This window comes from Podarcis gaigeae (genome assembly GCF_964106915.1).
Source record: "Podarcis gaigeae genome assembly, chromosome: 5".
Lineage (NCBI taxonomy): Eukaryota > Metazoa > Chordata > Lepidosauria > Squamata > Lacertidae > Podarcis > Podarcis gaigeae.
Window position 1 is genome coordinate 100,818,220 of NC_139681.1, and position 22,820 is coordinate 100,841,039.

The window sequence follows — 22,820 nt, forward strand, 5'->3', positions numbered from 1 at the left end:
GTCCAGAATGCTGCTTATTAAATCAGTGGTTGCTCACCATGAGAGGGAGGGAGAGAAAATCACAGTGTGGCGTTGTGTACTCAGTGCTGTGCTCTTTGTGTTCTTGTCCAGCTGAATCAGTCATTGAAGACATGGTGGGCCCAGACTGGAAGAAAAGGTGGCTCTACTGGGTGGGGCGCACCAAAGAACAGGTAAAAAGCTGCCCAGGTGTTGCCCTGGGATTCTCTGGCTCAGCCCAGCTGCAAAATATATATATATGGCTGTCTGTAATAACGTTAGCTGAAATGAAGAAGCATGGGAGGAGAGAGCCCTTGCTCTGCAATTCCTGGGTCTGCAAAGGTCTGCCCAGATCAGGGTGCTTTTCCGGAGAACCTGAGTGACCCCAAGGCCACACCTCTCCGGGGCAGCCTGCCACCTTGTCTCTCGTTGCAGTTGCACAAGGGCAGCCGGTGGCTATTTGTGCTAATTTCCCCCAAGATAGAAATATGTATTCCCTGCATGTGGAGTCCTGGTGCCATTAAAGTATCATAGTAACCAAATTGGGGAGGGTGTTTAGACAAAGAGGCCCTGAGATCCCCCCCCTTGATTATACAATCTGAGCCTTTTTAATTATTTTATTTACTTACAGCATTTCTATACCCTCTCTAGGGAAGGGGGCTCCTGGTGGCAGCTCTGCTGTTGTGAAATGCCCCCCCCCCCCCGAGACTGACTAAAGTTAAGGCTTCCATGTTTCCAGAAGCCTTTGGAGGCCCTCGTCTTGGACCAGCTTATTGGGTTGGGGGGGGGGGTGAGTCAGGAGAGAAGCCGGAAACATTCTGTCCCTGCTTTTGTGCTTATAACTTTGCTCAGCTTTTGTGCCTTGGCTAGGTGTTATCTTTTGGGAGACTAAAACATGCAAGGTGTACCAGAATCTTGCTTTCATTTCCCCCCACTCCGCTTAGGGTAAGAGTGAGACTTTCAAAATTAAAAAAGCAATGGCATTTCTTTTGTTTTAAGACCATCCGCAATGAAACAAAAAACGAACTTGAGAAGATGATAAAATGCAACGAAGAGCACCCGGCTTACCTTGCAAACGACGAGGTCACAACCGTCCGGAAGAACCTGGAGGCCCGGGGGGTGGCCGTGGACCCCTGCCTGGTAAGAGCCTCTGCCAGCTCCTTTCAGTTCCAGTAACAGGGAGAGGCTGGGCTCTGAATATGGAAACCATCATCGGCTGTGAAGAGTCCCAGCAAGGCTCGTTGTGAATGTTTGCTGTGCTGCCAAAATGGCTGGTTGCTTTTCGGGAAGTTAAGCTGCCAGACATTCTTGGGTGGGGGGTCAGAGTATGGGGGGGGGGTGTTTAATGGTCGTAATAAGGGGAAAGGCTTAGCAGAAGTGCCATGTCTTCCTTCCTTCCTTCCCTTTCCCCCTCCCTCTCTCTGAGTAAGACGTTGGCGTCAAAAGCTGGCTGTGCGTTTTCTTGGGCTACTCTTAGGAAGTGCAGTTCATAGCATGTTGGTTTTGGCCATGGGGGATTCAAATTCTCTACCCAAGAGTTCCACATTTCGGTAAGTAGCTTGAGCAAGGAACAGAGAAGTCAGACCAATTGGTCCATCCAGTTCAGTGTTATCTCTGCTGACTGTCAGTGACCCTCCAGTATTTTGGACAGGCGTCTGTCCTAGCCCTGTCTGGAGAGGCTGCCAGGGACTGGACCTGAGTCCTTCTACATGCCAAGCAACTGCTGGATCCCTGAGCTGTAACCCTTTCCTAAATTCCCAGACTACTTGTCAGGATGCAATTAGCGGAAGACTGTGTTGGGGGGGGGGGGCTGAATCCTGCCAGATCAGGGGTTGACAAGGTTTACCTCACCTGGGCCAAATCACTCCTGCGGAGATCACTCTGTGGCCGGATGTGTCTGCGCAGACGTGATTTTCGGCGTCTGTGTAGATGCGATTTCTGGCGCTGTGGAAGCGAGTCCATAAACTGTGCCGGTTTAGCGCAGCACGCAGGGACTCCCCGAGCGGGTGGTGCAGTTCGGGGGCCATTTAAACGGCTGTTCGTGGCCCACGGGCCACAGGTTGCCGACCCCTGTGCTAGATGCTGCTTCAGCCGTGATTCAGAAGAGCACGTTTCTTTTGCACTCTCCGTTTGCGGGAGCACTTTCCCCATCGGGAATAGGCGGCTGCTGGACAGGTTTCAGTAAAAGCAACAACCCAAAACAGACCCTGGTGCTTTTGCTCCCCCCCTTCTTGGGAGGTGGTGTCCATGTGAGCCAGCAGGGCCCCTTCAGCTGACAGCCCAGCCTCTCAGCTGCTTCCAAGGCTGAGCTTTCTTCTGAGCGCCGCACAACATCTGCCAGCCGGCACGTGCTCCGGGGCCGTCCGGATTTGGGCCAACGATAACCAGATGTTCCCCTCTCCCTTTGGTCCTAGATTAAAGACACCTGGCACCAGGTCTACAGGCGGCATTTCTTGAAGAAGGCCCTGGGCCACTGCAACCTCTGCCGGAGAGGCTTTTATTACTACCAGAGGCATTTTGTGGACTCTGAGGTAAGTGGAAGAACTTGCGGGTTACGAGCACTTAGGGAACGGCAGCCGCCCTCCCCTGATGTCTGGCCAGGAAAGGCGAGGGTTCTCACTCAGCTCCCCCCCCCCCCCCCCCCGTCTCTCTCTCTCTCTCTGAATGAAATTTTTGGGACACGCCACTAGGTGGTAGTCTTGGGATGAGCATCTGGTCCCTGCGCCTCTCGCTCTTCCATGGGGCTGCCCCTCTTGAGTTCCTGGGACTCACAACAAAGAGGGCTGGCTCTCTAGCTGGGATTGAGGGCCCCCCTTGCCCCCCACATGTGTCCCGTGTGAGTCCTCTGTAGCAGTGGAAGGGCCGAGAAGCCCCCAAGGCCAAGCCTTGCTGTGTGGGCCACGCAGTTCTTCCAAGAAGAAGATGGAAGACTTCAAGGGTTGGACTCTAAAAGTATTTTGCACGCCAGAAAAGAAGTGGCTTTTGTCAGGGCCGATGAACTGGAGTTCTTGCAGACACTGGGCATTTTCCTTTCTGCTGCTTCTTTGCCCTTGCCCTTCTTCACGGCATCTCTGGTTCTGATTCAGTTTGTGCCCTCCCTTGTGAACTTGTAGAGTTGGAAGGTGCCCCCAAAGGTCGTCTCGCCTGACCCCCAACCCCAACCCCCTGCAATGGAGGAATGGCAGGGAAAGGATCCCTGACAGATGGCCGTCCTCGATGGTCTAGCAGGGCGATGCTTCACAGCCTTAGTTTCCTCCTCAGTCATATGGACATAGAAAATGCTGTGCCACCAGCCGGCTGAAGCAGGACATTTTGCCTTTGATGCCAGTTTGTGGTGTTAGATAGGATCCTGCATTCCGCTGGCTGTGAGCAAGGCACTCGCTGAGGCTGCTTACAGACACCGCAGCTCTTTCCTCTTTTCCTACTGAAAATCAAAGGGGCCTTGCTAAAGTTCCCAGGCTTGAGGTCTCCACCAGCAGAAGCTTAGCTGCTTGGGTAGGTGAGGCAGGGCAGCCCCCAGGGCCATGAGACACCCTCTGCCCAGGGAGATGCAGGGAGATGATGCCCCTCTGTGCCTTTTGGGTGCCACTTTTAATGCTTCAAGGGACGCGGGTGGCGCTGTGGTTTAAACCACTGAGCCTCTTGGGCTTGCCAATCAGAAGGTCAGCGGTTCGAATCCCCACGGGGTGAGCTCCCATTGCTCAGTCCCTGCTCCTGCCAACCTAGCAGTTCGAAAGCACGCCAAAAAAAGTGCAAGTAGATAAATAGGTACCACTCCAGCGGGAAGGTAAATGGCGTTTCTGTGCGCTGCTCTAATTTGCCAGAAGTGGCTTAGTCATGCTGGCCTTGTGACCCGGAGGCTGTCCACGGACAAATGCCGGCTCCCTCGGCCTGTAAAGCAAGATGAGCGCTGCAACCCCAGAGTCGTCTGGGGTCCTTGACCTTTTTTAAATGCTTCACAGCTAAGCTGCTCTTCCTTGAATAACCAGTGCCGGCTTCCCTGTTACCAAGCTTTCAGTGTCCTTTATCTTCTATTGGATTTGCTTGTTCATGTTTTATTTAAAAAAGCATTTATATGCCACTTTTCTTTTTAAAAAACTGTCTATACCGTTTCAAATTCTGAAAATGCATTTGAAAAGCCATTCCAGTGTAGCACCGTAAAAGAGTGATACGTCTTACATTGACAGCATCACTGGTCAGTTGCTGTGTTTTGTTTCTGGGATGACTGCCTAAGAATTGTTTTCGGATGCTTTAGGTGGTCTTGCAATAAGCACAGAAAAGTTTGAGCATGTAATAAACACAGAAAGGTACCCAGCCAGGTACCCTGGCTGCTTCTGGGCCAAATTGCAGGTGCTGGTTTTTGCCTATCAAACCGTTTTTTGGCTTGGATTGAGAAGAAGTGATGAATGAAGCCACAGAAGACGCCATGTGGCCCAGTGGGTACTTTGCTGCTTCCCTGATGCTCCCTTGTTCCTCACTGTGCGGTTCCAGCTCGAGTGCAACGATGTGGTCCTGTTCTGGCGGATTCAGCGGATGCTGGGCATCACGGCCAACACCTTGAGGCAGCAGCTGACCAACACGGAAGGTGAGAGGCCTGCGGAGGCTGCCCTGCTGGGCCACTCCGGCCGGCCACATGCTGCAAGCTCTTCCTTCGTTTGGTGGAAGCCTGGCTGGATGCTGGCGGGGCCGTTCTTGGTTTCGGGAAGTTTTTAAAGTTTGATGTTGTTGTTTGTTTTCCTGTGCATTTTTGTTGGAAGCTGCCCAGAATGGCTAGTGCAACCTAGTCAGATGGGTGGGATTTAAGAAATGCCATTATCATCATCATCATTATCATTATTAAAAACAATACCAAGCATAAGGTTTGTCAGTACAGTCAAACTGGATGGGATCACGATGGAGACTGAAAGTAAGCAGCGGGGAAAATTATATCAGGTCCACCATACAGTGGAACCTTGGTTTACGAACTTAATCCGTTCCAGAAGTCCGTTCTTAAACCAAAGCATTCTTAAACCAAAGCGTTCTTAAACCAGGGTGCGCTTTCTCATAGCAGCGGGGGATTCAATTTACAAATGGAACACACTCAACAGAAAGCGGAACATGTTCTGCTTCCAAGGCAAAGTTCACAAACCAAAACACCTACTTCCAGGTTTGCAGTGTTCTTAATCTAAGTTGTTCATAAACTAAGCTGTTCTTAAACCAAGGTACCAGTGTATATTACTTAAATGAATCACAATTTTTTGGAAGCTGTATTGAAAAACAAAAGCATAGTCAGTAAGGAGCTGAAAAGGCATGTGACTCAAAAACTATACTTTTCCTAAATTCATTGGAAGAGATTGTTTCAGTTGTTCATTACTGACGTGTAAAATGAAGTCTCCAGTGCTCCTTTTTGAGTATCCACTGTCTGTGGCTCAGCTGGTTTGGTCGAGATCAAATCCAGGAAGACAGTAGGGATGGCCCATGGCAAGCCTTGAGGGAGCCAGGAGATCCTTAACCCCCCATCTCTCGGATTACTCCTGGACTCAACAGCTTGGGTATCCTTCTGGAGAGGTTGGCACTGGGGTGGGGGGGTGATGCTGTTTTTGCATCGTTCAGGCATGGCCTGTCCCTTCCAGCAGGTATTTCACGTGAATGTAAGATTTGTACAAGCACTCCCTCTACTATTATCCTCACCCCAACCCCAGATGTAGAAATAGAATTGAATATATTTTAAATTCCCGTTCCCCCCCCCCCCCCCCTGACAGTGAGGCGCCTGGAGAAGAACGTGAAAGAGGTGCTGGAGGATTTTGCTGAGGACTGCGAGAAGAAGATGAAGCTGCTCACGGGGAAGAGAGTCCAGCTGGCCGAGGACCTCAGTGAGTATCTCTCTGGCTCAGGAGCTGCAGTGGCTCCAGCAGCACGTGGAAAAGGCCCTCTCCTGCTGCAGAAGCTGGGTCCTTTGCTCTGGAAATTCTGCTTAGGGTTAGAGATTTGGTTGGTTCTTATTAGGTGCATGCTTAAAAATCCAGAAAGTGATTGGCTGTAATTTAAAGCCAGAACCATCACCCCCTGCTAAAGGAACCACCTGATCAAAGCAAGGTTGCCCTGGGGTGCCTGCTCAGGGGAACACCGCCCCACCCCTATATTTATTCATTTCTCTCTTCCTTTCTAAGTAAGCTGTCCTGTTACAGGCTCAGTGCCTTCTAGCTTCCTGGCCCATGACACCTCTGATCGGCCCCAACGGCTGTGGCAGTTTTGGCCAGCAAGCTTTAGAGTTGGTTGCCCAGCCAGGGGGAAAAAAACCACATAAAGGCATTTTGTGCAAAGAAAAGATGCCCTCTGGATCGGTCAGGGTTTCGCCTCCCTGGCTGTAGGAGCGAGTGCTGTGCCTCTTTCCATGACGGCAGGAGCAGATCACATCTGGAAGGCATTTTTTGACGTTTCCCTTGTAGCGAGGGGGTGGAGGTGGGAGGCCGTAATACTTTTCCGCCCACCACGGCACCTCTGGCGGTAAAGGCGCAGGTGATAACGTTGCCTGTGTGACACGCGGCAGCAATTGGGGAGGTTCTTCCTCGCCTGCCTCCTCCAGCACTTGTGTTTTAATCTCTGGTTGGAAGTAATTGGAAACATTTGCCGGCCAGCAAGCGCCTCTCCTGTTTGGGCTTGCCACCAGATGATGATTGACTGATTGATTGATTGATACCTTGCTCATCTGAATGGGTTTCCCCCAGCCACTCTGGGCAGCTCCCAACAGAATATTAATAATAATAAAGCGATAAAGCATCAGACATTAGAAACTTCCCTAAACAGGGCTGCCTTCAGATGTCTTGTAAATGTCAGATAGTTGTTTATTTCTTTGACATATGGTGGGAGGGCGTTCCATAGGGTGGGTGCCACCACTGAGAAGGCCCTCTCCCTGGTTCCCTGTAACTTCACTTCTCGTAGTGAGGGAACCCTCAGAAGGCCCTCGGCGCTGGACCTCAGTGTCCGGGCAGAATGATGGGGGTGGAGACGCTTCTTCAGGTCTACTGGGCTGAGGCCGTTTAGGACTTTAAAGGTCAGCACCAACACTTTGAATTGTGCTCGGAAACATACTGGGAGCCAATGTAGGTCTTTCAAGACCAGTGTTATGTGGTCTCAGCAGCCACTCCCAGTCACCAGTCTGGCTGCCGCATTCTGGATTAATTGCAGTTTCCGGGTCACCTTCCAAGGTAGCCCCACATAGAGCGCATGGCAGTAGTCAAAGCAGGAGCATGCACCACTCTGGCCAGACAGCCCGCAGGCAGGGAGGGTCTCATCCTGCGTACCAGATGGAGCTAGTAAAAAGCCGCCCTGGACGCAGAACTGACCTGTGCCTCCATGGACAGCTGTGAGTCCAAAATGACTCCCAGGCTGCGCACCTGGTCCTTTCAGGCACAGTTACCCCATTCAGGACCAGGGAATCCTCCACACCAGCCCGCCCCCTGTCCCCCCAAAACTGTACTTCTGTCTTGTCAGGATTAAACCTCAACCCATTAGTCGCCATCCATCCTTCAACTGCCTCCAGGCACTCACACAGAAGTCTTGCTCTGTTGTGGGGAGACGTCAGCACTGAATGGCGCTGGGTTGTCCGAGGGGCTTTGCCATTGTTTGCATGGGGCTGAGATGCTGTTGGACAGCATCTTCTGCTGTCGAGAGGCGGCCATGAGGCAGACAGGTACTTGGTGCCCAGTTTCATGTGAGCCTTTTGTTCTGGTCTTTCCTTTGGCCCGTATAGCCTTCCGTGTTGAGCCGGGCCCCCTCTTCTTAGGGCGCTAATCCCCCCCCCTTACGATGACGGCTGTTAAATCCTTTCTAGTGAAGAAATTCCTCAAAAAAGCAAAGGAGCGCAGACTATTAAAAATAATTTCCATACCACAGAACTAATCCACGTGTTTTATGGGAGGATGAAAACTTCAAATATGATTTTTAGTAACTTAATAAATATACAGTGGCCTTCTGGAATGTCAATAGTTTCTGTGCTAATATTGTTGGGTCAGGATCAAGTACGAAGTTTTACGGCCACAGAACATCTGGGAAAGGTGGGGGCAAAGACGCTTGCATGCCATAATATTCCCCCAAACATCCTGGCTTGTCTGTACTCCTTACAGCCAATGAGTTACATAAACATCTGTCCAGGAATTAGCTTTTAATGGGTTGGGTCCTGCTCCACGCTCGTCTAGCCATGCCTTTGTCCCGCATAACACATTTGCAGGATGGAGACAGGGGCTTGCTGCCTCCGAGAGAAATTGGTTCCCTAGACCAAACTAACCATGTGCTAAACACCTGGCGGCTTTTGATTTTTAAAGAGTTAAGCCTCGCCCCCTACTCCATAGTGCTGGCTAAATTTGCCCTCCAAAGCTGCCCTTTGCCCTGGGAGGCTGAAGGAAACATCCCTCCAGGGCCAGGCCAGGTGGGAATTTATTTCTTCCCTGTGTGTCTGTGCTGCCACATAAGTAAGATTTCCTGAGGAGGGTTAACCTGCCTGTCGCAGTCCCAGTCTTGATATTTCTCTCTCTCTCTCTCTCTCTCTCTCTCTCTCTCTCTCTCTCTCTGTTTTTGAGCAGCCTTCTCCTGTGTCTCTGTATTTTCTCACCCTCCAGAATTAGTCGCCTCTTGGAAATTATTCTGGGAAAGGATCAGATTTCCCAAGGCCTGGAAGTAGTGAAGCTGTTCTCTGGGGTTTCTAAGTCACTCTCGTATTTCTCTCCCAGTGGCAGTGGCAGTGGGGAGGGAAGCAGCCTAATTTCTCCAAGGCCTTCCCGAGAGATGAGTCCGAGAGCCTGTTCACTCAGGACTTGAGCAGGATGTGGCTCAGAGCCCTGGTGGCAACCGGTTGAAAAGCCTCAATGTGCAGAATCTTGCGCAGCTTCATTGGGGATTTTGCGATGCCAGGCAAACGTTTCAGCTCCTTTTTGTGTTTGCTTGAGCCCAGAACGTTGGGTCAGGTGCGACTCTGCAGTCAGCTGGAGGCATTTTCACTCTTGTGGTCATTCCTGCTCCCGGAGAGGCAGAGACCCTTCGTGAAATGCCTCAGAAGGAGCAGTGCCTTTTCCCCGCTTCAGGGGGCAGCAGGTGGCTGCCTTTCGGAGGATCCCCATGAAAGAGGGAGGCGTGTTTGCTGGCAGGCTGACCCCCTGCCTCTGTTTACCCTCCTTTGTCACTTGCGGTGGCTGCAGCATCTCCCAGGCAGCCGCTGCCCCCAGAGACAGGTTGAGCATTTCTCTGGGGCCTGCCTGGGCTTGCCCCGGCTGTCTCTGGAGGAAGCCCTTCCTCGCAGCTGCGTGGCATGCCCAGGCTTTCCTCCTGGAGGGGGAGGACACAGCAAGTGCCTTGCCTTCACAGCCCTTGCCAAGCTGCCAAATCTTCTGGCCTTTGGGGGAGACTGTTGAGGAAGTTTGGGCTGCTTTCCCTTGGACCAGTTTTTTTCCTCAGTCCTTTCAAATGGTTGAGGTGTGCTCCCCTCCACCCCCATTTTTTAGCTGTTGTAATTTGAGCAGCAGTTTTAAGCTTAAACAGTATATCTTGATCATTTTCTGGAATAACATCTTTCAGATAATCAAGTGGGAATATTTTAGGTTCGAAGCACATAGGATATCCAAATACAGTGTTGCCAAATTAGCTAAGTACTGCAGAACGCCTCTGTTTCAGCAGCCAAGCCCATGGCCCCCTACTTCTAAAGAAAATTGTGTCTCTGTGTTAGTTTTTGTTATGTGAAGGATGCCACAGACCGGGGGGGGGGGGGTCCACAGACCACCAATTGGGAACCTTTATCCTAAAGGTATCAGAGCTATTGGCCTCTCACTGAGCTATTTCAAGAGGGCATTGATAGCAGAGTCTCTCATTAGTCTAGCTCCTTTGGTTTCCTCTCATTCCGCTCTACTTTGCTTTCTCCCAATAGCCACAAATTTTGTATTGATTCTGATATTAGTTTGGAAGTGGTGATGGTTTGGGAGAGTGTTTATCTGCCAATGCCGTGAAGAGGAAGTGGTCTTCCTAAATATGCAGGATCTGTTTTTGGTCAAGGGACTGTTCTAGCTTCAGCTTTTCTGAATCCTGGCTATGTAGAACGGCCTGTGTTTGATGGGAAGGGAGGGCAGGAGAGGGAAATCTTGTCAGGAAAGCTGAGACGTGCCGGCGAGAGGGTGTCCAGCCCCCCCCCCCCCCGGCATTGTCAGTCCGTGAAGTGCTGGCACCTGGGCAGGTGTCGCAGGCGAGTTGAGACTTTGTTCTGCACAAAGGCCGTTTCCCACGGAGAGAGGCCTGGCCACACACAGGCAGGCAGGCAGGCAGGCGGGGGCTGCTAGCAAGAGCTCTTCCCTTGTGCTCGGACTCAGCCCTTGAGATGGCTCTGGGAGGCTTCTCTTAGCTGGCCACTCAGGAAGCCTCCTACCATGCAGACATCACCCCAGAGGAAGCTGCTTCATACAGACTCAGAATGATAATAATAATTTATTATTATTTATACCTCACCCATCTGGCTGGGTTTTCCCAGCCACTCTGGGCAGCTCCCAACACAATAAAACATCAAACATTAAAAACTTCCCTAAACAGGGCTGCCTTCAGATGTCTTCTAAAAGTCAAATAGTTGCTTATTTCCTTGACATCTGCTGGGAGTGCATTGCACAGGGCGGGCGCCACCACCGAGAAGGCCCTCTGCCTGGTTCCCTGTAACCTCACTTCTCACAGGGAGGGAACCGCCAGAAGGCCCTCGGAGCTGGACCTCAGTTTCTGGGCAGAATGATGGGGGTAGAGATGCTCCTTCAGGTCTACTGGGCCTTTGAGGCCGTTTAGGGCTTTCAAGGTCAGCACCAACACTTTGAATTGTGCTCAGAAACTTACTGGGAGCCAACGTAGGTCTTTCAGGACTGGTGTTATGTAGTCTCGGCGGCCACTCCCAGTCACCAGTCTAGCTACCGCATTCTGGATTAGTTGTTCTTTCTGGGTCATCTTCAAAGGTAGCCCCACGTATAGCGCATTGCAGTAGTCCAAGCAGGAGATAACCAGAGCATGCACCACTCTGGCGAGACAGTCTGTGGGCAGGGAGGGTCTCATCCTGTGTACCAGATGGAGCTGGTAGACAGCTGCCCTGGACACAGAATTGACCTGCACCTCCATGGACAGCTGAGTTCAAAATGACTCCCAGGCTGCGCACCTGGTCCTTCAGGGACACAGTTACAGTACTGGGAGCCAATGAAGGTCTTTCAGGACCGGTGTTATGTGGTCTCAGTGGCCGCTCTCAGTTCCCAGCCTCATTCTAACAGTATGACTAGCTCAGAATGGCAGCAGTGGATCCCGAAGGTGTCAAGAAGGGGTCTTTCCTAGGAAACCAGCGGGGGTGGGGCTGGCGGCTTTGGAGTATTGAGTGGCAGAGAGCCAAGCTCACTGATGAAGCTGACCCCCTTCACAGGATTATTGGGAAGAAAAAGGGGCCGGAAGGGAATCCCAGGTGCTCTGGACCATGTCTTGGGAGTCCTGCCTTTGTTCCTGCCCTGAAAGGTGGCGGCAGCAAAGAGAGGTTCAGAGGTGCAGGTGTTTCTAAGGTTCCTTTCCCAACCTGCCAATTTATTTATGGTACAAAGTAGAGTTCCTTTTGTGCTTCCTTCATTGCAGGGGGTTGGCACAGCCCTTGGGGTCCCTCGTGCCCCCGCCCAGGACTCCCTGCTTCCGTCTTTCCTCAAGGTCCCTAGGGAGGCTTCCAGGATGCCAAGGGGATATTGGTGTTGACATAGGTGCACGCAGGTCCCTAGGTTAAATCAGCCTTCTTCCACTGGGTGCTCTCCAAATTGCACCAGCCTGCACAACTTTGGGATGGGAGTTGTAGTCTGAAGCACCCAGCTGGCGCCAAGTGGGGGAAGAGAGAGCTGCATTGAAACCGTAAGTGGGGGCTGATTTTTCAGCTGCAGGTTGGAGAGCCCACCCGCGCCCGCCCTTGTGCTGCCTCGGCTGGTGGCTGCCCTGCTCTGTTCCCTGCTTCTGCAATTCAGGGGTTCCCAGGAAGGCAGCAACTGGCCTCCTTGCGCGCTGCTGACAATGCGCCCTTTGAGCGTGCTCCTCGTCGGCCGCGCACGCTTCCTCGGACTTCCCTCGCCTCTCCTGCGAGCTTTCCCTTTTCATCCTGCGCAAGAGCCTCCGCTGCCGTGATTCATGGGGCGACTCTCCCTGAACTGCTATAAATCCCGCTCCAGCGCCTTCCGCTCGGCAGCCCTTTGTCTGGCGCTTTCGTGGCGCTAATGAGCTAATTGTTTAACAATCTCCCCGGATTCATTTGCCTGCCTCTGCCTCTTTGGGAAGCCGGGGCTGCCGGGGACCTTTTGACAAGCCAATCTTTCTCCCCGCTTGACAGTGGGGGCGAGGGGAACAGCGCCGGCCTTTGTAGGCGGGCGAAGAAAGGAGGCCCTTTCCATCCGCCGGCCGTGCTGCTTCCGTCTTGACCCCCTTTCTCTGCGGGGAACACAAATGCGGCAGACAAGCGGAACCTCCCCTGTGTTTTCTTGACCCGCTGGCTGTCCATTCACTTCCCATCTGGTTTTGCAGCCTTAAAGAAACAGAGGGGGGGCCCTCTTATTATAAATCTGTCTCCGCAAGTGATCGATGGAGATCTGTCTCTTTAAGGGCATCCTGGGTGGCTTTCTCTTTAAAGTTCTGCTTTTTCCTGCCGGGCGCGCGGTATGTGAGCAAGAGGAAACTGGTTCAAAAATGTGAGGCATTAATGTAAAGTGGTTTTTGAAAAAAGGAAGGGGGTGGGAAATGAAGTAGGGCACGACCCGAGCTCAGATCACCCGGTTCAGGCAGCCTTCAGTCTCTCTGTGCGGCTGCACAAAGGCATGCGAGGACCGTTCTGGGCGCCTTGCCCCGAAAGGGATATTGTAGGGTTGGAGAGGTTCGGAAAAGGGCAACCGAAAGGATCCAGGGTGTGGAGAGACTCTCTTGCAAAGAAAGGTTGCAGCGTTTGGGACTTTTCAGTTGAGAGAAAGACAGGTAGGAGGTGACATGATGGAAGTTTGCAAATGTGCACATGGCATAGAGAAAGTGAAGAGAGAAGTATTTTCCTCACACTAGAACTTGTGCGCCTGTAACTAAGCTGTCAGGCGGCAGTGGTGGTTTCTCGTGAGTAATCAGTCGGTACTCCGACCTGTCTTTTACAGGTTTTATTCTGGTGCAAAACTATTTACAGGACAGAGCCACAAGTTCATGTCTGCCTCAGTCGCTAGCAGAATCCGGGAGTGGTCACTTCTGGGACCTCCCCCAACATAAGAGCTTAGTCACCCCCCCGCCTTCTCCTTCCTTCTTTGCGTTTTACACCTCTGCGCAGGGTGGGTGACGGAGGGGGCGTGCTTCCCTCCTGGCCAGCTTGGACAGGAGCAGTGCTGAGGCTCCCAGCAGCATCCTCTGGTCCTTTCCCCTCTTCCCCATTGGAAGTGGGCTTTTCCCACCACAGGAAGAGGAACTGCTTCGCAAGATTTTCAGAGTTTCCCTGCAACCCAACTGCCCCTCCGCTTCCCTGCCCTGTTCCGATGGCAGTCCCCTGACATAAGCTGAACATTGAAAGATTCCAGATGGATAAGGGCAGTCCTCCTTCACTCAGCGCAGAGTTAAACTATGGAACTCCCTCCCGCAGGTCTTTGTGGATGATGTCATGATCTTTGGCTAGTTCAGTGAAGTTTATGGTGCTGGTGATCTGCCCAGATGGCTTTCAAATTGATGGAGGAGGAGAGGGCTATTGATGGCTCCTCGCCAGGATGGCTCTGCCTCCACGGTCAGAGGGAGCAATGCTTCTGAGTGCCAGTTTCTGGAATCCACAGCAGGGGAGATCTGCTCTTGGCCATGAATCCTGCTTGCTGGGCACCTGGTTGGCCAATAGGAGAACAGGGGGGGCCCCTTGGGCCTCATCCTGCAGCCTCTTTGTATGATACGTTCTTGCGTGATGCCATCATGGATGGCACTGTCCGCCAGCCCTCTGCTCGGTCCCATGCCCACTTCCCCAGGCAGGGGGGATCTGAAACGGGCAAAGCAAAGGGCAGCACTGCAGAAGTTGGGGGTTGAACGGGTGGTGCTAGGAGGTGGGTTTTTCTTTATTTTTTTCAGCCCTCGCTCTATCCTGTTCCATCCTGTGCCCACAGCTACCGGCAAGCCTTGCCGTCCCCCTCCCTCCCCACTCTGTTTTCTGTGTTCACAGTGTGTATTCAGATCGTAATTACAGATCAATTAGTCTGTTTTTGAGCCCCTTTGGAGCCGGTATCAGAGGATTAATGCAAAGAAAATGAGAGAGGCTGTGGGTGTCGTTTCATGTGCAGATAAAGAGCCCCGCAAGGATGAATGGCTCTCTTGAGGCCTCTGAATAGAGGATTTCTTCATTCTGTGTCAGCCGGGGGTTTATGGGAGATTGGGAGAGGGGATTATGGGAATATTCATGACCCAGATCAGGGACCCTGGGATGAATTGGTGGAGGGAAACGGCTCATCTTTTGAGTAAACACGAAGTAAATGGGGAGGAGAATGGCCATTCACAGGGCCTGCGTCATTGTTGCAAAGCTGCAGGCGGGGTGGCCGGCCGGGGGGGGGGGAGGGGGTGTGCTGTTTAACAGGTGTCACGAGAACCAGGCTCTCCGTATCTCTCGCTCGGTGCCAAAAGCTCTCAAAGGGGACATTGGTTGTTTGTGCAGGAGCCATCGGAGCAACTTTGGGGCGGAGAGGTCGGGAGGAAGCAAGGCAGCGAGAGGTGCTGAGCCCTGAGAGTTCGGGGAAGAAACAGGAGAAGGTTTGGGGTGGGAAAGTTCATGGAATCTGTAGAGTTGGAAGGGACTCCCAGGGTCATCCAGCCCAGCCCCTGCAGTTGAAGCCACGGGTTCAGGTCCTCCTCTCTGGAGCTGCAGAAACCAAACTTGCTCCACTACATGGAAGGACCCAAATCCGTGGCTTCAGGTTGCAAGAAAGGAGATTCTGCCTAACACCAGAACTTTCTGGCAATCAGAGCTTTTCAGCAGAGGAATGGTCTCCCTCTGGATATGGTGGGCTCTCCTTCCTTGGAGGTTTTCAAGCAGAGGTTGGGTGGCCATCTGTCAGGGATGCTCAAGCTGAGATTCCTGCCTTGCAAGGGGTTGGGCTAGATGACCCAGGGGTCCCTTCCAGCTCTACAGTTCTGTGGCTCTGTGATCTTCCATGAGACAGTCGTTCAGCAACAGAGGACGGCATAATGTTCTAGAAAGTAAGCAAAGCCTCAAAGGGAGAAGATTTTCTGTAGACCAGGTGGCAAGCTGGACTCTGCGGTTGCAGGACGCCAGCCGGGAACATCCTCTAGAGTCTGCTCTGGCTTCTTTCTGCCTTCTGGGCCTCATTTTTACTTTTGCCCCATAAAGTGGCCAGACAGACCTCTGAAAGAGCGAGCTCTTCTCTTCCCGGGACCCTCTGTGCGCCACACTCCCATGAAGAGGGCTGCTCTCTCACCTGCCACGTAACTCTGGGGCGGCTTTTCTTTTCTGGAAACACCCCCAAGTCCAAGCCGGTGGTGCAGGCTGGGCACCCGGGGGCTGGTCTGCTTGGGCAGAGATTGGGCTGCCCTTTTGCCCCTTCTGGCCTTCCTCAAGCTTTGGGCGGCTCTCTGCTTTGAGTTTTCTGCCTCTTCAGCCTGGGCCAGTGGCAGGAAGGGTGTTTCCAGGTCAGCTTTGCCACCAGTTGTGCCTGTTGCTGACAGGTAAATAGATAAGCCTGTAGACAGATAAGTGGCTGTAGCTGCTGCTCCTGCAACTGCTGGGCAGACTGCCAGATAAACTCTGACCTTTTAAAGAATGAAATGGTTGGGGGTGGGTGAGCGAAACAGTCCAAAGTCTGGATTATAACTTTTGCAAAAGCATCTTTAAATTCAGGGCACTTCTCTTAGCCTGTCTTGCTTTGATTTGGTTTGGCTAGTTTGAACACTGCCCCCTCTTTTGAAAGGCTGGACCTCTGAATTGTGATTTTTATTTTGTCTTCTGGAATATTTTTTGTGCTGGCCGAGGGGTAACTTTCTAAATGCTATTTAATCCTGCTTTGCTGAAGCAAAATGAGCTGCGTGAGATCTAGGAAGCAGCCTTATTTGGAGGAGACACACTGTGGCCTCCTAAATCAGCCCCTGAAATGAACAAACCATTCAGAAGCTTCTGCATCTGCAGTTTTTCAGTCTTTTACATTTATATGTCCCTCCACCCTGTCCTCTGAAGAGCTCGTGGTAATGTAAGTGGCTGCACTCAGAGCTTTCACCACTTCTAAACCTGAAATTATTTCTCGGCAAAAACACAGGCCATATTTTAATTGTTAGGAAGTTTTGCCAAGGCTGGCCATCCAGTTAATTCTGAGGCACACCTTTATGCTAGGTTAGTCTACAACAAAAGGTGGAAATTTAATTAATGCAGTTTAACTGTGACATGTTAATACAGTATTATTAATACAGCAATGCAGGCCTTAGTCTGAGTGCTGGCACCCTCTCCGCTTCGGAGGAGGCTCCCGGCTGCGGACGAGGCAGGTCTTGTTGAGGCCCCCGAGGCACCTGTGGGGCAGGGAAGGGATGGGGGCTCAGCCCCGCAGCCTTCCTCTGGGAGGCCAGGCCTGTTTCCACTTGGGAGATGAGGCATCTGTGCCTGGAGACATCCGTCCTGACAGCAGCATCTTAACTTTTCCAGAAAAGGTTCGGGAGATCCAGGAGAAACTTGAAGTCTTCATTGAAGCCCTCCATCAAGAAGAGAAGTAGCTGGTCCGCACAGGTAAGGAGCTCTGGGTGGTCACTAAGCAACTGCAGCGCTCTGACGCTGCCCAAAATAGGCCCGTCTTGCTCTTGTTAACACAGCCAGAAAGCAGGAAGCTCCCTTCGTCTTGCCAAGGGACTGTGTACCTCCATCTTTGCCTGGAAGGGCCCAAAAGGTTGTTCAGTTGATCCTCCTGCTGCTTCATCCAAGTCTTCCAGAATTATAAGATGCTCCCCAAGGGTCATCTCTGACAGACGACCACCCAACTCGGCTTAAAAACCTTGCAAAGGAGCCTATTCCACTGCTGAACAGTCCTCACCGTCCAAATGTTCTTCCTATGTTAGTCGGAATCGCCTCTTGACCCCTCAGCCACCGTAACAACCTTCCTAGCTGATTGGAGATTTGAATCTGGGCCTCCCGGTTCCAGCATGGCACACCGGGGGGGCAGGCATTGTGCCCTGTGATGCCCCGTGCTCTGGGCCAATCTGAACGAATGAATCTTCATTTGCATCAGCCGTCGGCCATAGCAATAAAACAACAATACAATATCCAAAGAATAGAAATAAAAAGTCAATTATATAAAATACATTTTGGGGTTTTGAATCAATGGTCAAATAGTGGACGTTATTCTGATTGCCCCAGCTAATAACCTTGCAACCTTTGCTGTTACCTGCTCGTCTTGATCTGCCAAGAGAAAGGACCCTGGGGCAGTGGCTGGGCGACCCGGAATGGACCATAAAAGAGGGGTGATAATCTCATTCCTCAAGTCTTTATAAAGAGTGCAGGCCATGTGGTAGTCCGATTCAGGACTGCCATCTCCACAGGGCCATAAGCATTTTCATGTGGAATCTGTTGGAATCGTCCCTCAAGTCCAGCCGAGGGCAAGACATTCAATCTGGGCCGATCTCTCCCTCTTGCTCTTTTACCCTTCTGGGTTTCACTTGAGGAATCTTGATTGAGATACCTGGCAAGGGAACGGCAACCTGGGATGGCAAAAATGACTTGGTGGGGGAACGAGGGGGGTGTCCTCTGTCCAGTCTCTCTCTGCAAATTCAGTCCATTTGTGTTTGTCTTTCAACAGAACTTCTACAGGAAGACAAAGCCCCTCTTCTGGAACACAAAGCACTAGAAATGGCCCCGCGGCGCCTCCTGGTCCTCCTCTCCTCCCTGTTGCACTTTTTAGGGGTGTCCCCGAAGGTCTCCCAGGGAAAGGAGACAATTGGCAGGAGGCAACGAGAGGCCCTGGCTGCCACCTGCTCTTTGGGTGACGGGGGAAGCAAGCCTGGCAACGGAAACCTATGCTTTCTTACCTGGAAATGATGCCTTGAGGGGGGTGTCCAGATTCTGCAAGTGCTCCCTCTCTCTCTTTCTCCAGGGAGGGTCCAGAAGTAGGGGGTTTTTCTTTCTGGGGTGGCAAGACCCCTTCCGCCGCCTCTAGTGGTTTTGGCCGGTCGGAGGCTCCTTTGCGTGGCGAACCCGAGGGGCTTGAAATAAAATTTTAGCCTTTGTACATACGTCAACAACACCTCCTACGTAATGTTTGTTTGTTTGTGTGACGCAGCGCATTGAGGGCCTCCAAGCGAGAGCAGCTGGCTTTCAATGCTCTTCTGGGGAGCCAGATCTTGACTGAGGCACTGGAGAGAAGCTGGGCAGGGGGGAGTGAGCCTGGTGGGGGCTCCCAGGCCGTGTCCAAACAGGCGCCTGGGGGCCCATTCATGGGCATCTGGCTCCAAGAACAGCATCCTCCACTATCCATTTCACTGCAGTTTGGTCTTGGGCTGGGACTTTGGCCAGCTCCATTTCCCTTTTGTTTTTTATGCTTGCTGAGAGGGACTCCTTCCTTAATATCCCACCGGCAGTGGCAGGTTCCAGATAAATCGTTGCACATCAGCCGCTTTTGAGACCTGTGGAATAAGCGCCTTAGAGGGGGGGAAGAGTCTCCAAAGAGATTTGCTCTTGGCCTGCATGGCAGGGGCAGACTCTGGAGGGAAAGCTCCTTTCGGGGACTCGCCCAGTTTGGTTTTTTTATGCTGCAGGGCTCCGGTGGCTTTTGGGTAGAGAGGGGACCCTGCCATGTGCTGGTCACGGCCCTCCACATGGAGCCCCTTTAAACCCAGCCGTCTCCTCTCTGCATCGTGGAAGAAACTGCCCCCTCTGTGCAGACACTCGTCACCCCCCTTGAGCAGCTCCAAGCATCCATTGTGGGATGACTGTCGTATTGCGCCAGCCCTAAATGCAGAAATGTACGTTACCAGTAACATTTCCTCTCCCGCTTTTTGAGATATCTTTCCAAATCTCCTCGTGCCCACTCTCCCCCTCCCCATCCCCACTTCTGCATTGTCTGCCTTTACACCTCTGCACAAGTGACTTGCTGGCAGGCTGCTTCCTCCGATGGGCTGTGCAGCGCTGCCTTGACATTCTCTCCCCTCATCCTCCGGGAATCCTGCCTTGCTGCACTTCGCAGGTGGGAGGTGTGGTTTGGTTTTGTTTTTCGGCAAAGGGGACACTGCCTTTGCTGCCCCCCTCTTCCTCCACATGGTGTTCTGTGAAATCCGGAAACAAGATGGGCGGGGAGAGGCAGCTGTTGCCAAGAACCAAAAGGAGAGTGATGGGAGATGGGAGAGAGCAACCCTCATTCCTCTGCTATTAAAAAATAAAATGAGATGGCATTTTGTGTGTTTGTGTGTGTAGCAAATGCTTTCGGCCGCACGCCAGAGATTCTGTGCCCTCAATGATGCAAAAGCCTCTTAGCTGCTCAGGCCTTCCTAGAGGCAACTTCAGGATCTCCTAAAAAGGGGTGCTGCACCAAGACCCGTCTCTTACCGCCTCCCCCCTGCCCCCCCAATCCTCTTCTCGTACTTCCTTCTGTCTGGTCCACTTTTCAGTTATAAGCCTCTGTTGCCGACCTGACGTTTAGCATGATGCATCCCGTGGAAGTTATTTATTGAATGCAGATGTCATTGAAGGAAAACAAAATAAAGAGAGGTTTTGAGCACTTAAATTTCTTACTCTCTTCTTTATTTGCATGCCGCCCATCTGCCCCGAGGGCTCAGGCGATGGGGCAGAGCACCTGCTGTGCCCCAGGCAGTTCAGTTCCCCCGTGGCTCCTCCGGGCAGGGCTGGGAAAAGGCTTTCTGCCGGGAACCCCCAAGAGCCCTTTCTGCCAGTCAGCCCTGACCAGGGGTAGGCAATGTGGTGCCCTTCAGATATTGGTGGACTGCAGCAGCCATCTTCCCACGCTGTGGGCCATGCTGCCTGGACCCGAGAGCGAAGCTGCATCTTGGAAGAGTCCCCCTAATTCAAGAGGGAGATGCTCCATGTTTGTGTGCTAGAAAAGTGAAGGCTCAGTGGTCACAGGACCCCTCTCAGCGGTGGGCAGGGGGGGGGGCCTATCTCTCTCCCTCCCTCCCTCCCTCTCTCTCCCTCTCTCTCTCTCTGGTGAATCCCAGAAGTGCTCAACAGCGTTTGGCCTTTTCTTAAAACACTCATCTTTCAGCCCCTCAATTAGCCAAGATGGATTGCATTTGGTAAAACGGCGAAGTGCTGGATATTTCATGCTGATCACCGAGTGCAAAGAAAATGGATTCCACCCCCCTTTTAATTATCCCAAGCCAACATATCAAGAAAAGGGCAGCCGACTACATTTTACTTGAAACTGTATTAAAACAAAATTACCCTAATTATCTTAAGATTTGCTTGAACACAGAAATTATAGTGCATTACTCGGGAGTTTGTCCATCAATCCAGCCCATGAACTTGCAGAACCAGTGGGCACTTTTAACGGAAGAGTGGGGGGTGGGGCTCTTCATTCCCGGCGGATCTGAATCCCGGTGGCTCCTGGGCTCAAATCCTGCTTGCTGGTTGGCCAGTCGGAGAACAGGATCCTGAACCAGGCAGGGCGCAGGCCTGATCCGGCAGGCTCTTCTTATGGGCAAATGCATCCATTGAGAGAAACTCGATCCAGTTTATGATGTCTTATTTTTCAAATAAGTCCCCGTGAAAACTCGCCAGCATTTTAGTGCAAAGTTTATCTATTTTTCTATATGTTGCTTGCAAAACTCGGAGGAGGGCGGCTTCCAAAGGATGGCCATGTTACCACTTTGGAAAGTGCAAATCATCCTAAGTCCAAAGGGAACCAACTTCCTTCCACCTCCTTGCCTGCAGCCCCTCCACCCATGAAAATGCCCCCCCAAAATGTTCACACCTCCTTCCTGATTTCTCAGATGCAACATCGTAAGAAGATGAAAACGCACACCAAGGAGACATTTTTGGCACAGCGCTAGGAGAGCAGAGGCCTGCAAGAGCCTTTGATGCGCAGATATGACACGTTTCTTGCCAGCCGCTCCCCACAATGCCTCTTTTCTGTTTTCGTGTGAAAACCAACATCCTCCGTCCTGCTCCAAGCCCATTAGCATTTGCAAAGGCCCTGCTCCATCGCTGGGAGGACGACATGGTACCCACCCGCCCCTCCTGCAATGCACTCGCCTTGTCTATTATGTGGGGGACACAAAGGAGCCCGGAGGCGGGCAGAGGCCTGTCCGATCTTGTCATGTCGCAGCCCCCCCCCTCCCCTGAATGGGCTCTGAGGTAGGTAAATTAATTCCAGGGCGGGCGGTGGGCGTCGGATTCCTTTGTGACCCTGCTCCTCCACCATTTGTTTTGGGGCTTGTCGGAGGCTGAGGGACATCTCGGGCCCTTTTGTTTCCCATAATTTCCTGGCAGGTTGTGGAGTTAATGCAAGCCATGTCTGCACCCAGCCAAGCAGAAAACAGCCTGGGTAGAAGGCGGGCGCGCTTGGCGCTGCTGGGGAGAGCGGCTGCATGGAAGTGTCAGGTTAAAGGGGTGGGGGGCAGGCAGGAGCCCCCAGAGCCCCTTGCTCAGGTTTCGGCAAAGCACAAGGGCTTGCACACCTGTTCCGCAGCTGCCTGCCATTCTCCCTCTGCGATGAATGATGGCCTGTTTACAGGCCGGGGCTGCGGGCGTCTCCTGCTCCCCCCGCTGAACTCCAGCCCTCTGGAGGGAGACTCACATCTGGGGAACAACCTGTCCCCTTGCAGTAGATCCTTTGGAATGATGTGCGTGAGAAGAGAGCGCAAGATGGATTGGGGAGAAGGGGGAAAAGAAGTTCGGAGGGATGTCTGAGGGCTGTCTGGTCCAAGCAACTGCAGTGCAGGGATCTCGTCAAAATGGCCATCCACTCTCTGCTTAAAAACGGAGCTCAATTATCTAAATGACTGCCAGACTGAAGGTGGAGCAGGCTTGCTTTCTGCTGCTCTGGAGGGGAGGACCCCAACCACTGGGTTCAAATGGCAAGGGGGCAAAAGATTCCAACTAAACATCAGGAAGAACTTTCTGATGGTAAGAGCTGTTCCAAATTGGTACTCTCCTTCCTTGGAGATGGTTAAGCAGAGGTTGAACGGCCTCCTGTGAGGGATTCTTTAGCTGAGATTCCTGCATTGCAGGGGGTTGGACTAGAGGATCCCTGGGGTCCCTTCTATGAAACCTCCCAAGGTAGGAGAGTCCACTAGGGAGTCCATTCGACTCTTGAACTTTTCTCACTGTTCTTCCAAATGCTGAGTTGGAATCTCATTTACGATCCTTCGAATCAAGCCTGCCCCATCTTCCGTGGGGCACAACTCTGCAGATATCTAAAGGTGGCTCTCTTGTCACCTCTTGGTCTGCTCCTCTCCAGGCTAAACATACCCAACTCCCTCAACCCTTCTTTGTAAGGCTTGGTTTTCAGATCGCAGCCGCTGTTCTCTGCACAGAACAATGTACAGCCCCCCCCCCCCACACACACATCAGTTGAGTTTGGGGGGAATTACAGAGTTGAACATGGTTGATTCAACTCCCAAATCATAACCCAACTCTCTGCCCTCCAGATCTTGCTGACCTGTCATTAAGAGCTCCCAGTCCAGTACCCATAGTCCAGCCTTTGCCAGCCTGGTTCCCTCCAGCTGTTTTGGACTAGTCACTGGGCCTGGTGGGAATTGCAGCCTGAAACATCTGGAGGGCGTCAGGTTGGCAAAGGCCACTGAATTACAGGCTTGCAGTTTACTGGTGGGAAAGGGAGCCATTGGGCATGAGAAGCCTAATTACCTGAGCCAGG

The 22,820-nt window shown here is 52.2% G+C and overlaps 1 protein-coding gene across 4 annotated transcripts in view; it reads left to right on the forward strand.

The window, feature by feature from the left end:
• The window catches only part of OPA1 (OPA1 mitochondrial dynamin like GTPase), a 56,386-nt gene extending 36,674 nt beyond the window's left edge, over positions 1 to 19,712 (forward strand). For all 4 annotated transcript variants that reach the window (XM_083739278.1, XM_083739279.1, XM_083739280.1 and 1 more), the window contains 7 exons: positions 112 to 191; positions 997 to 1,137; positions 2,412 to 2,528; positions 4,489 to 4,582; positions 5,739 to 5,849; positions 16,649 to 16,729; positions 17,793 to 19,712. In XM_083739278.1, coding sequence (XP_083595404.1) covers positions 112 to 191; positions 997 to 1,137; positions 2,412 to 2,528; positions 4,489 to 4,582; positions 5,739 to 5,849; positions 16,649 to 16,716 — 611 coding nt within the window. In that variant the 3' untranslated portion in view covers positions 16,717 to 16,729; positions 17,793 to 19,712. The remainder of the gene's footprint in view (positions 1 to 111; positions 192 to 996; positions 1,138 to 2,411; positions 2,529 to 4,488; positions 4,583 to 5,738; positions 5,850 to 16,648; positions 16,730 to 17,792) is intronic.
• Positions 19,713 to 22,820: the final 3,108 nt, after the last annotated feature.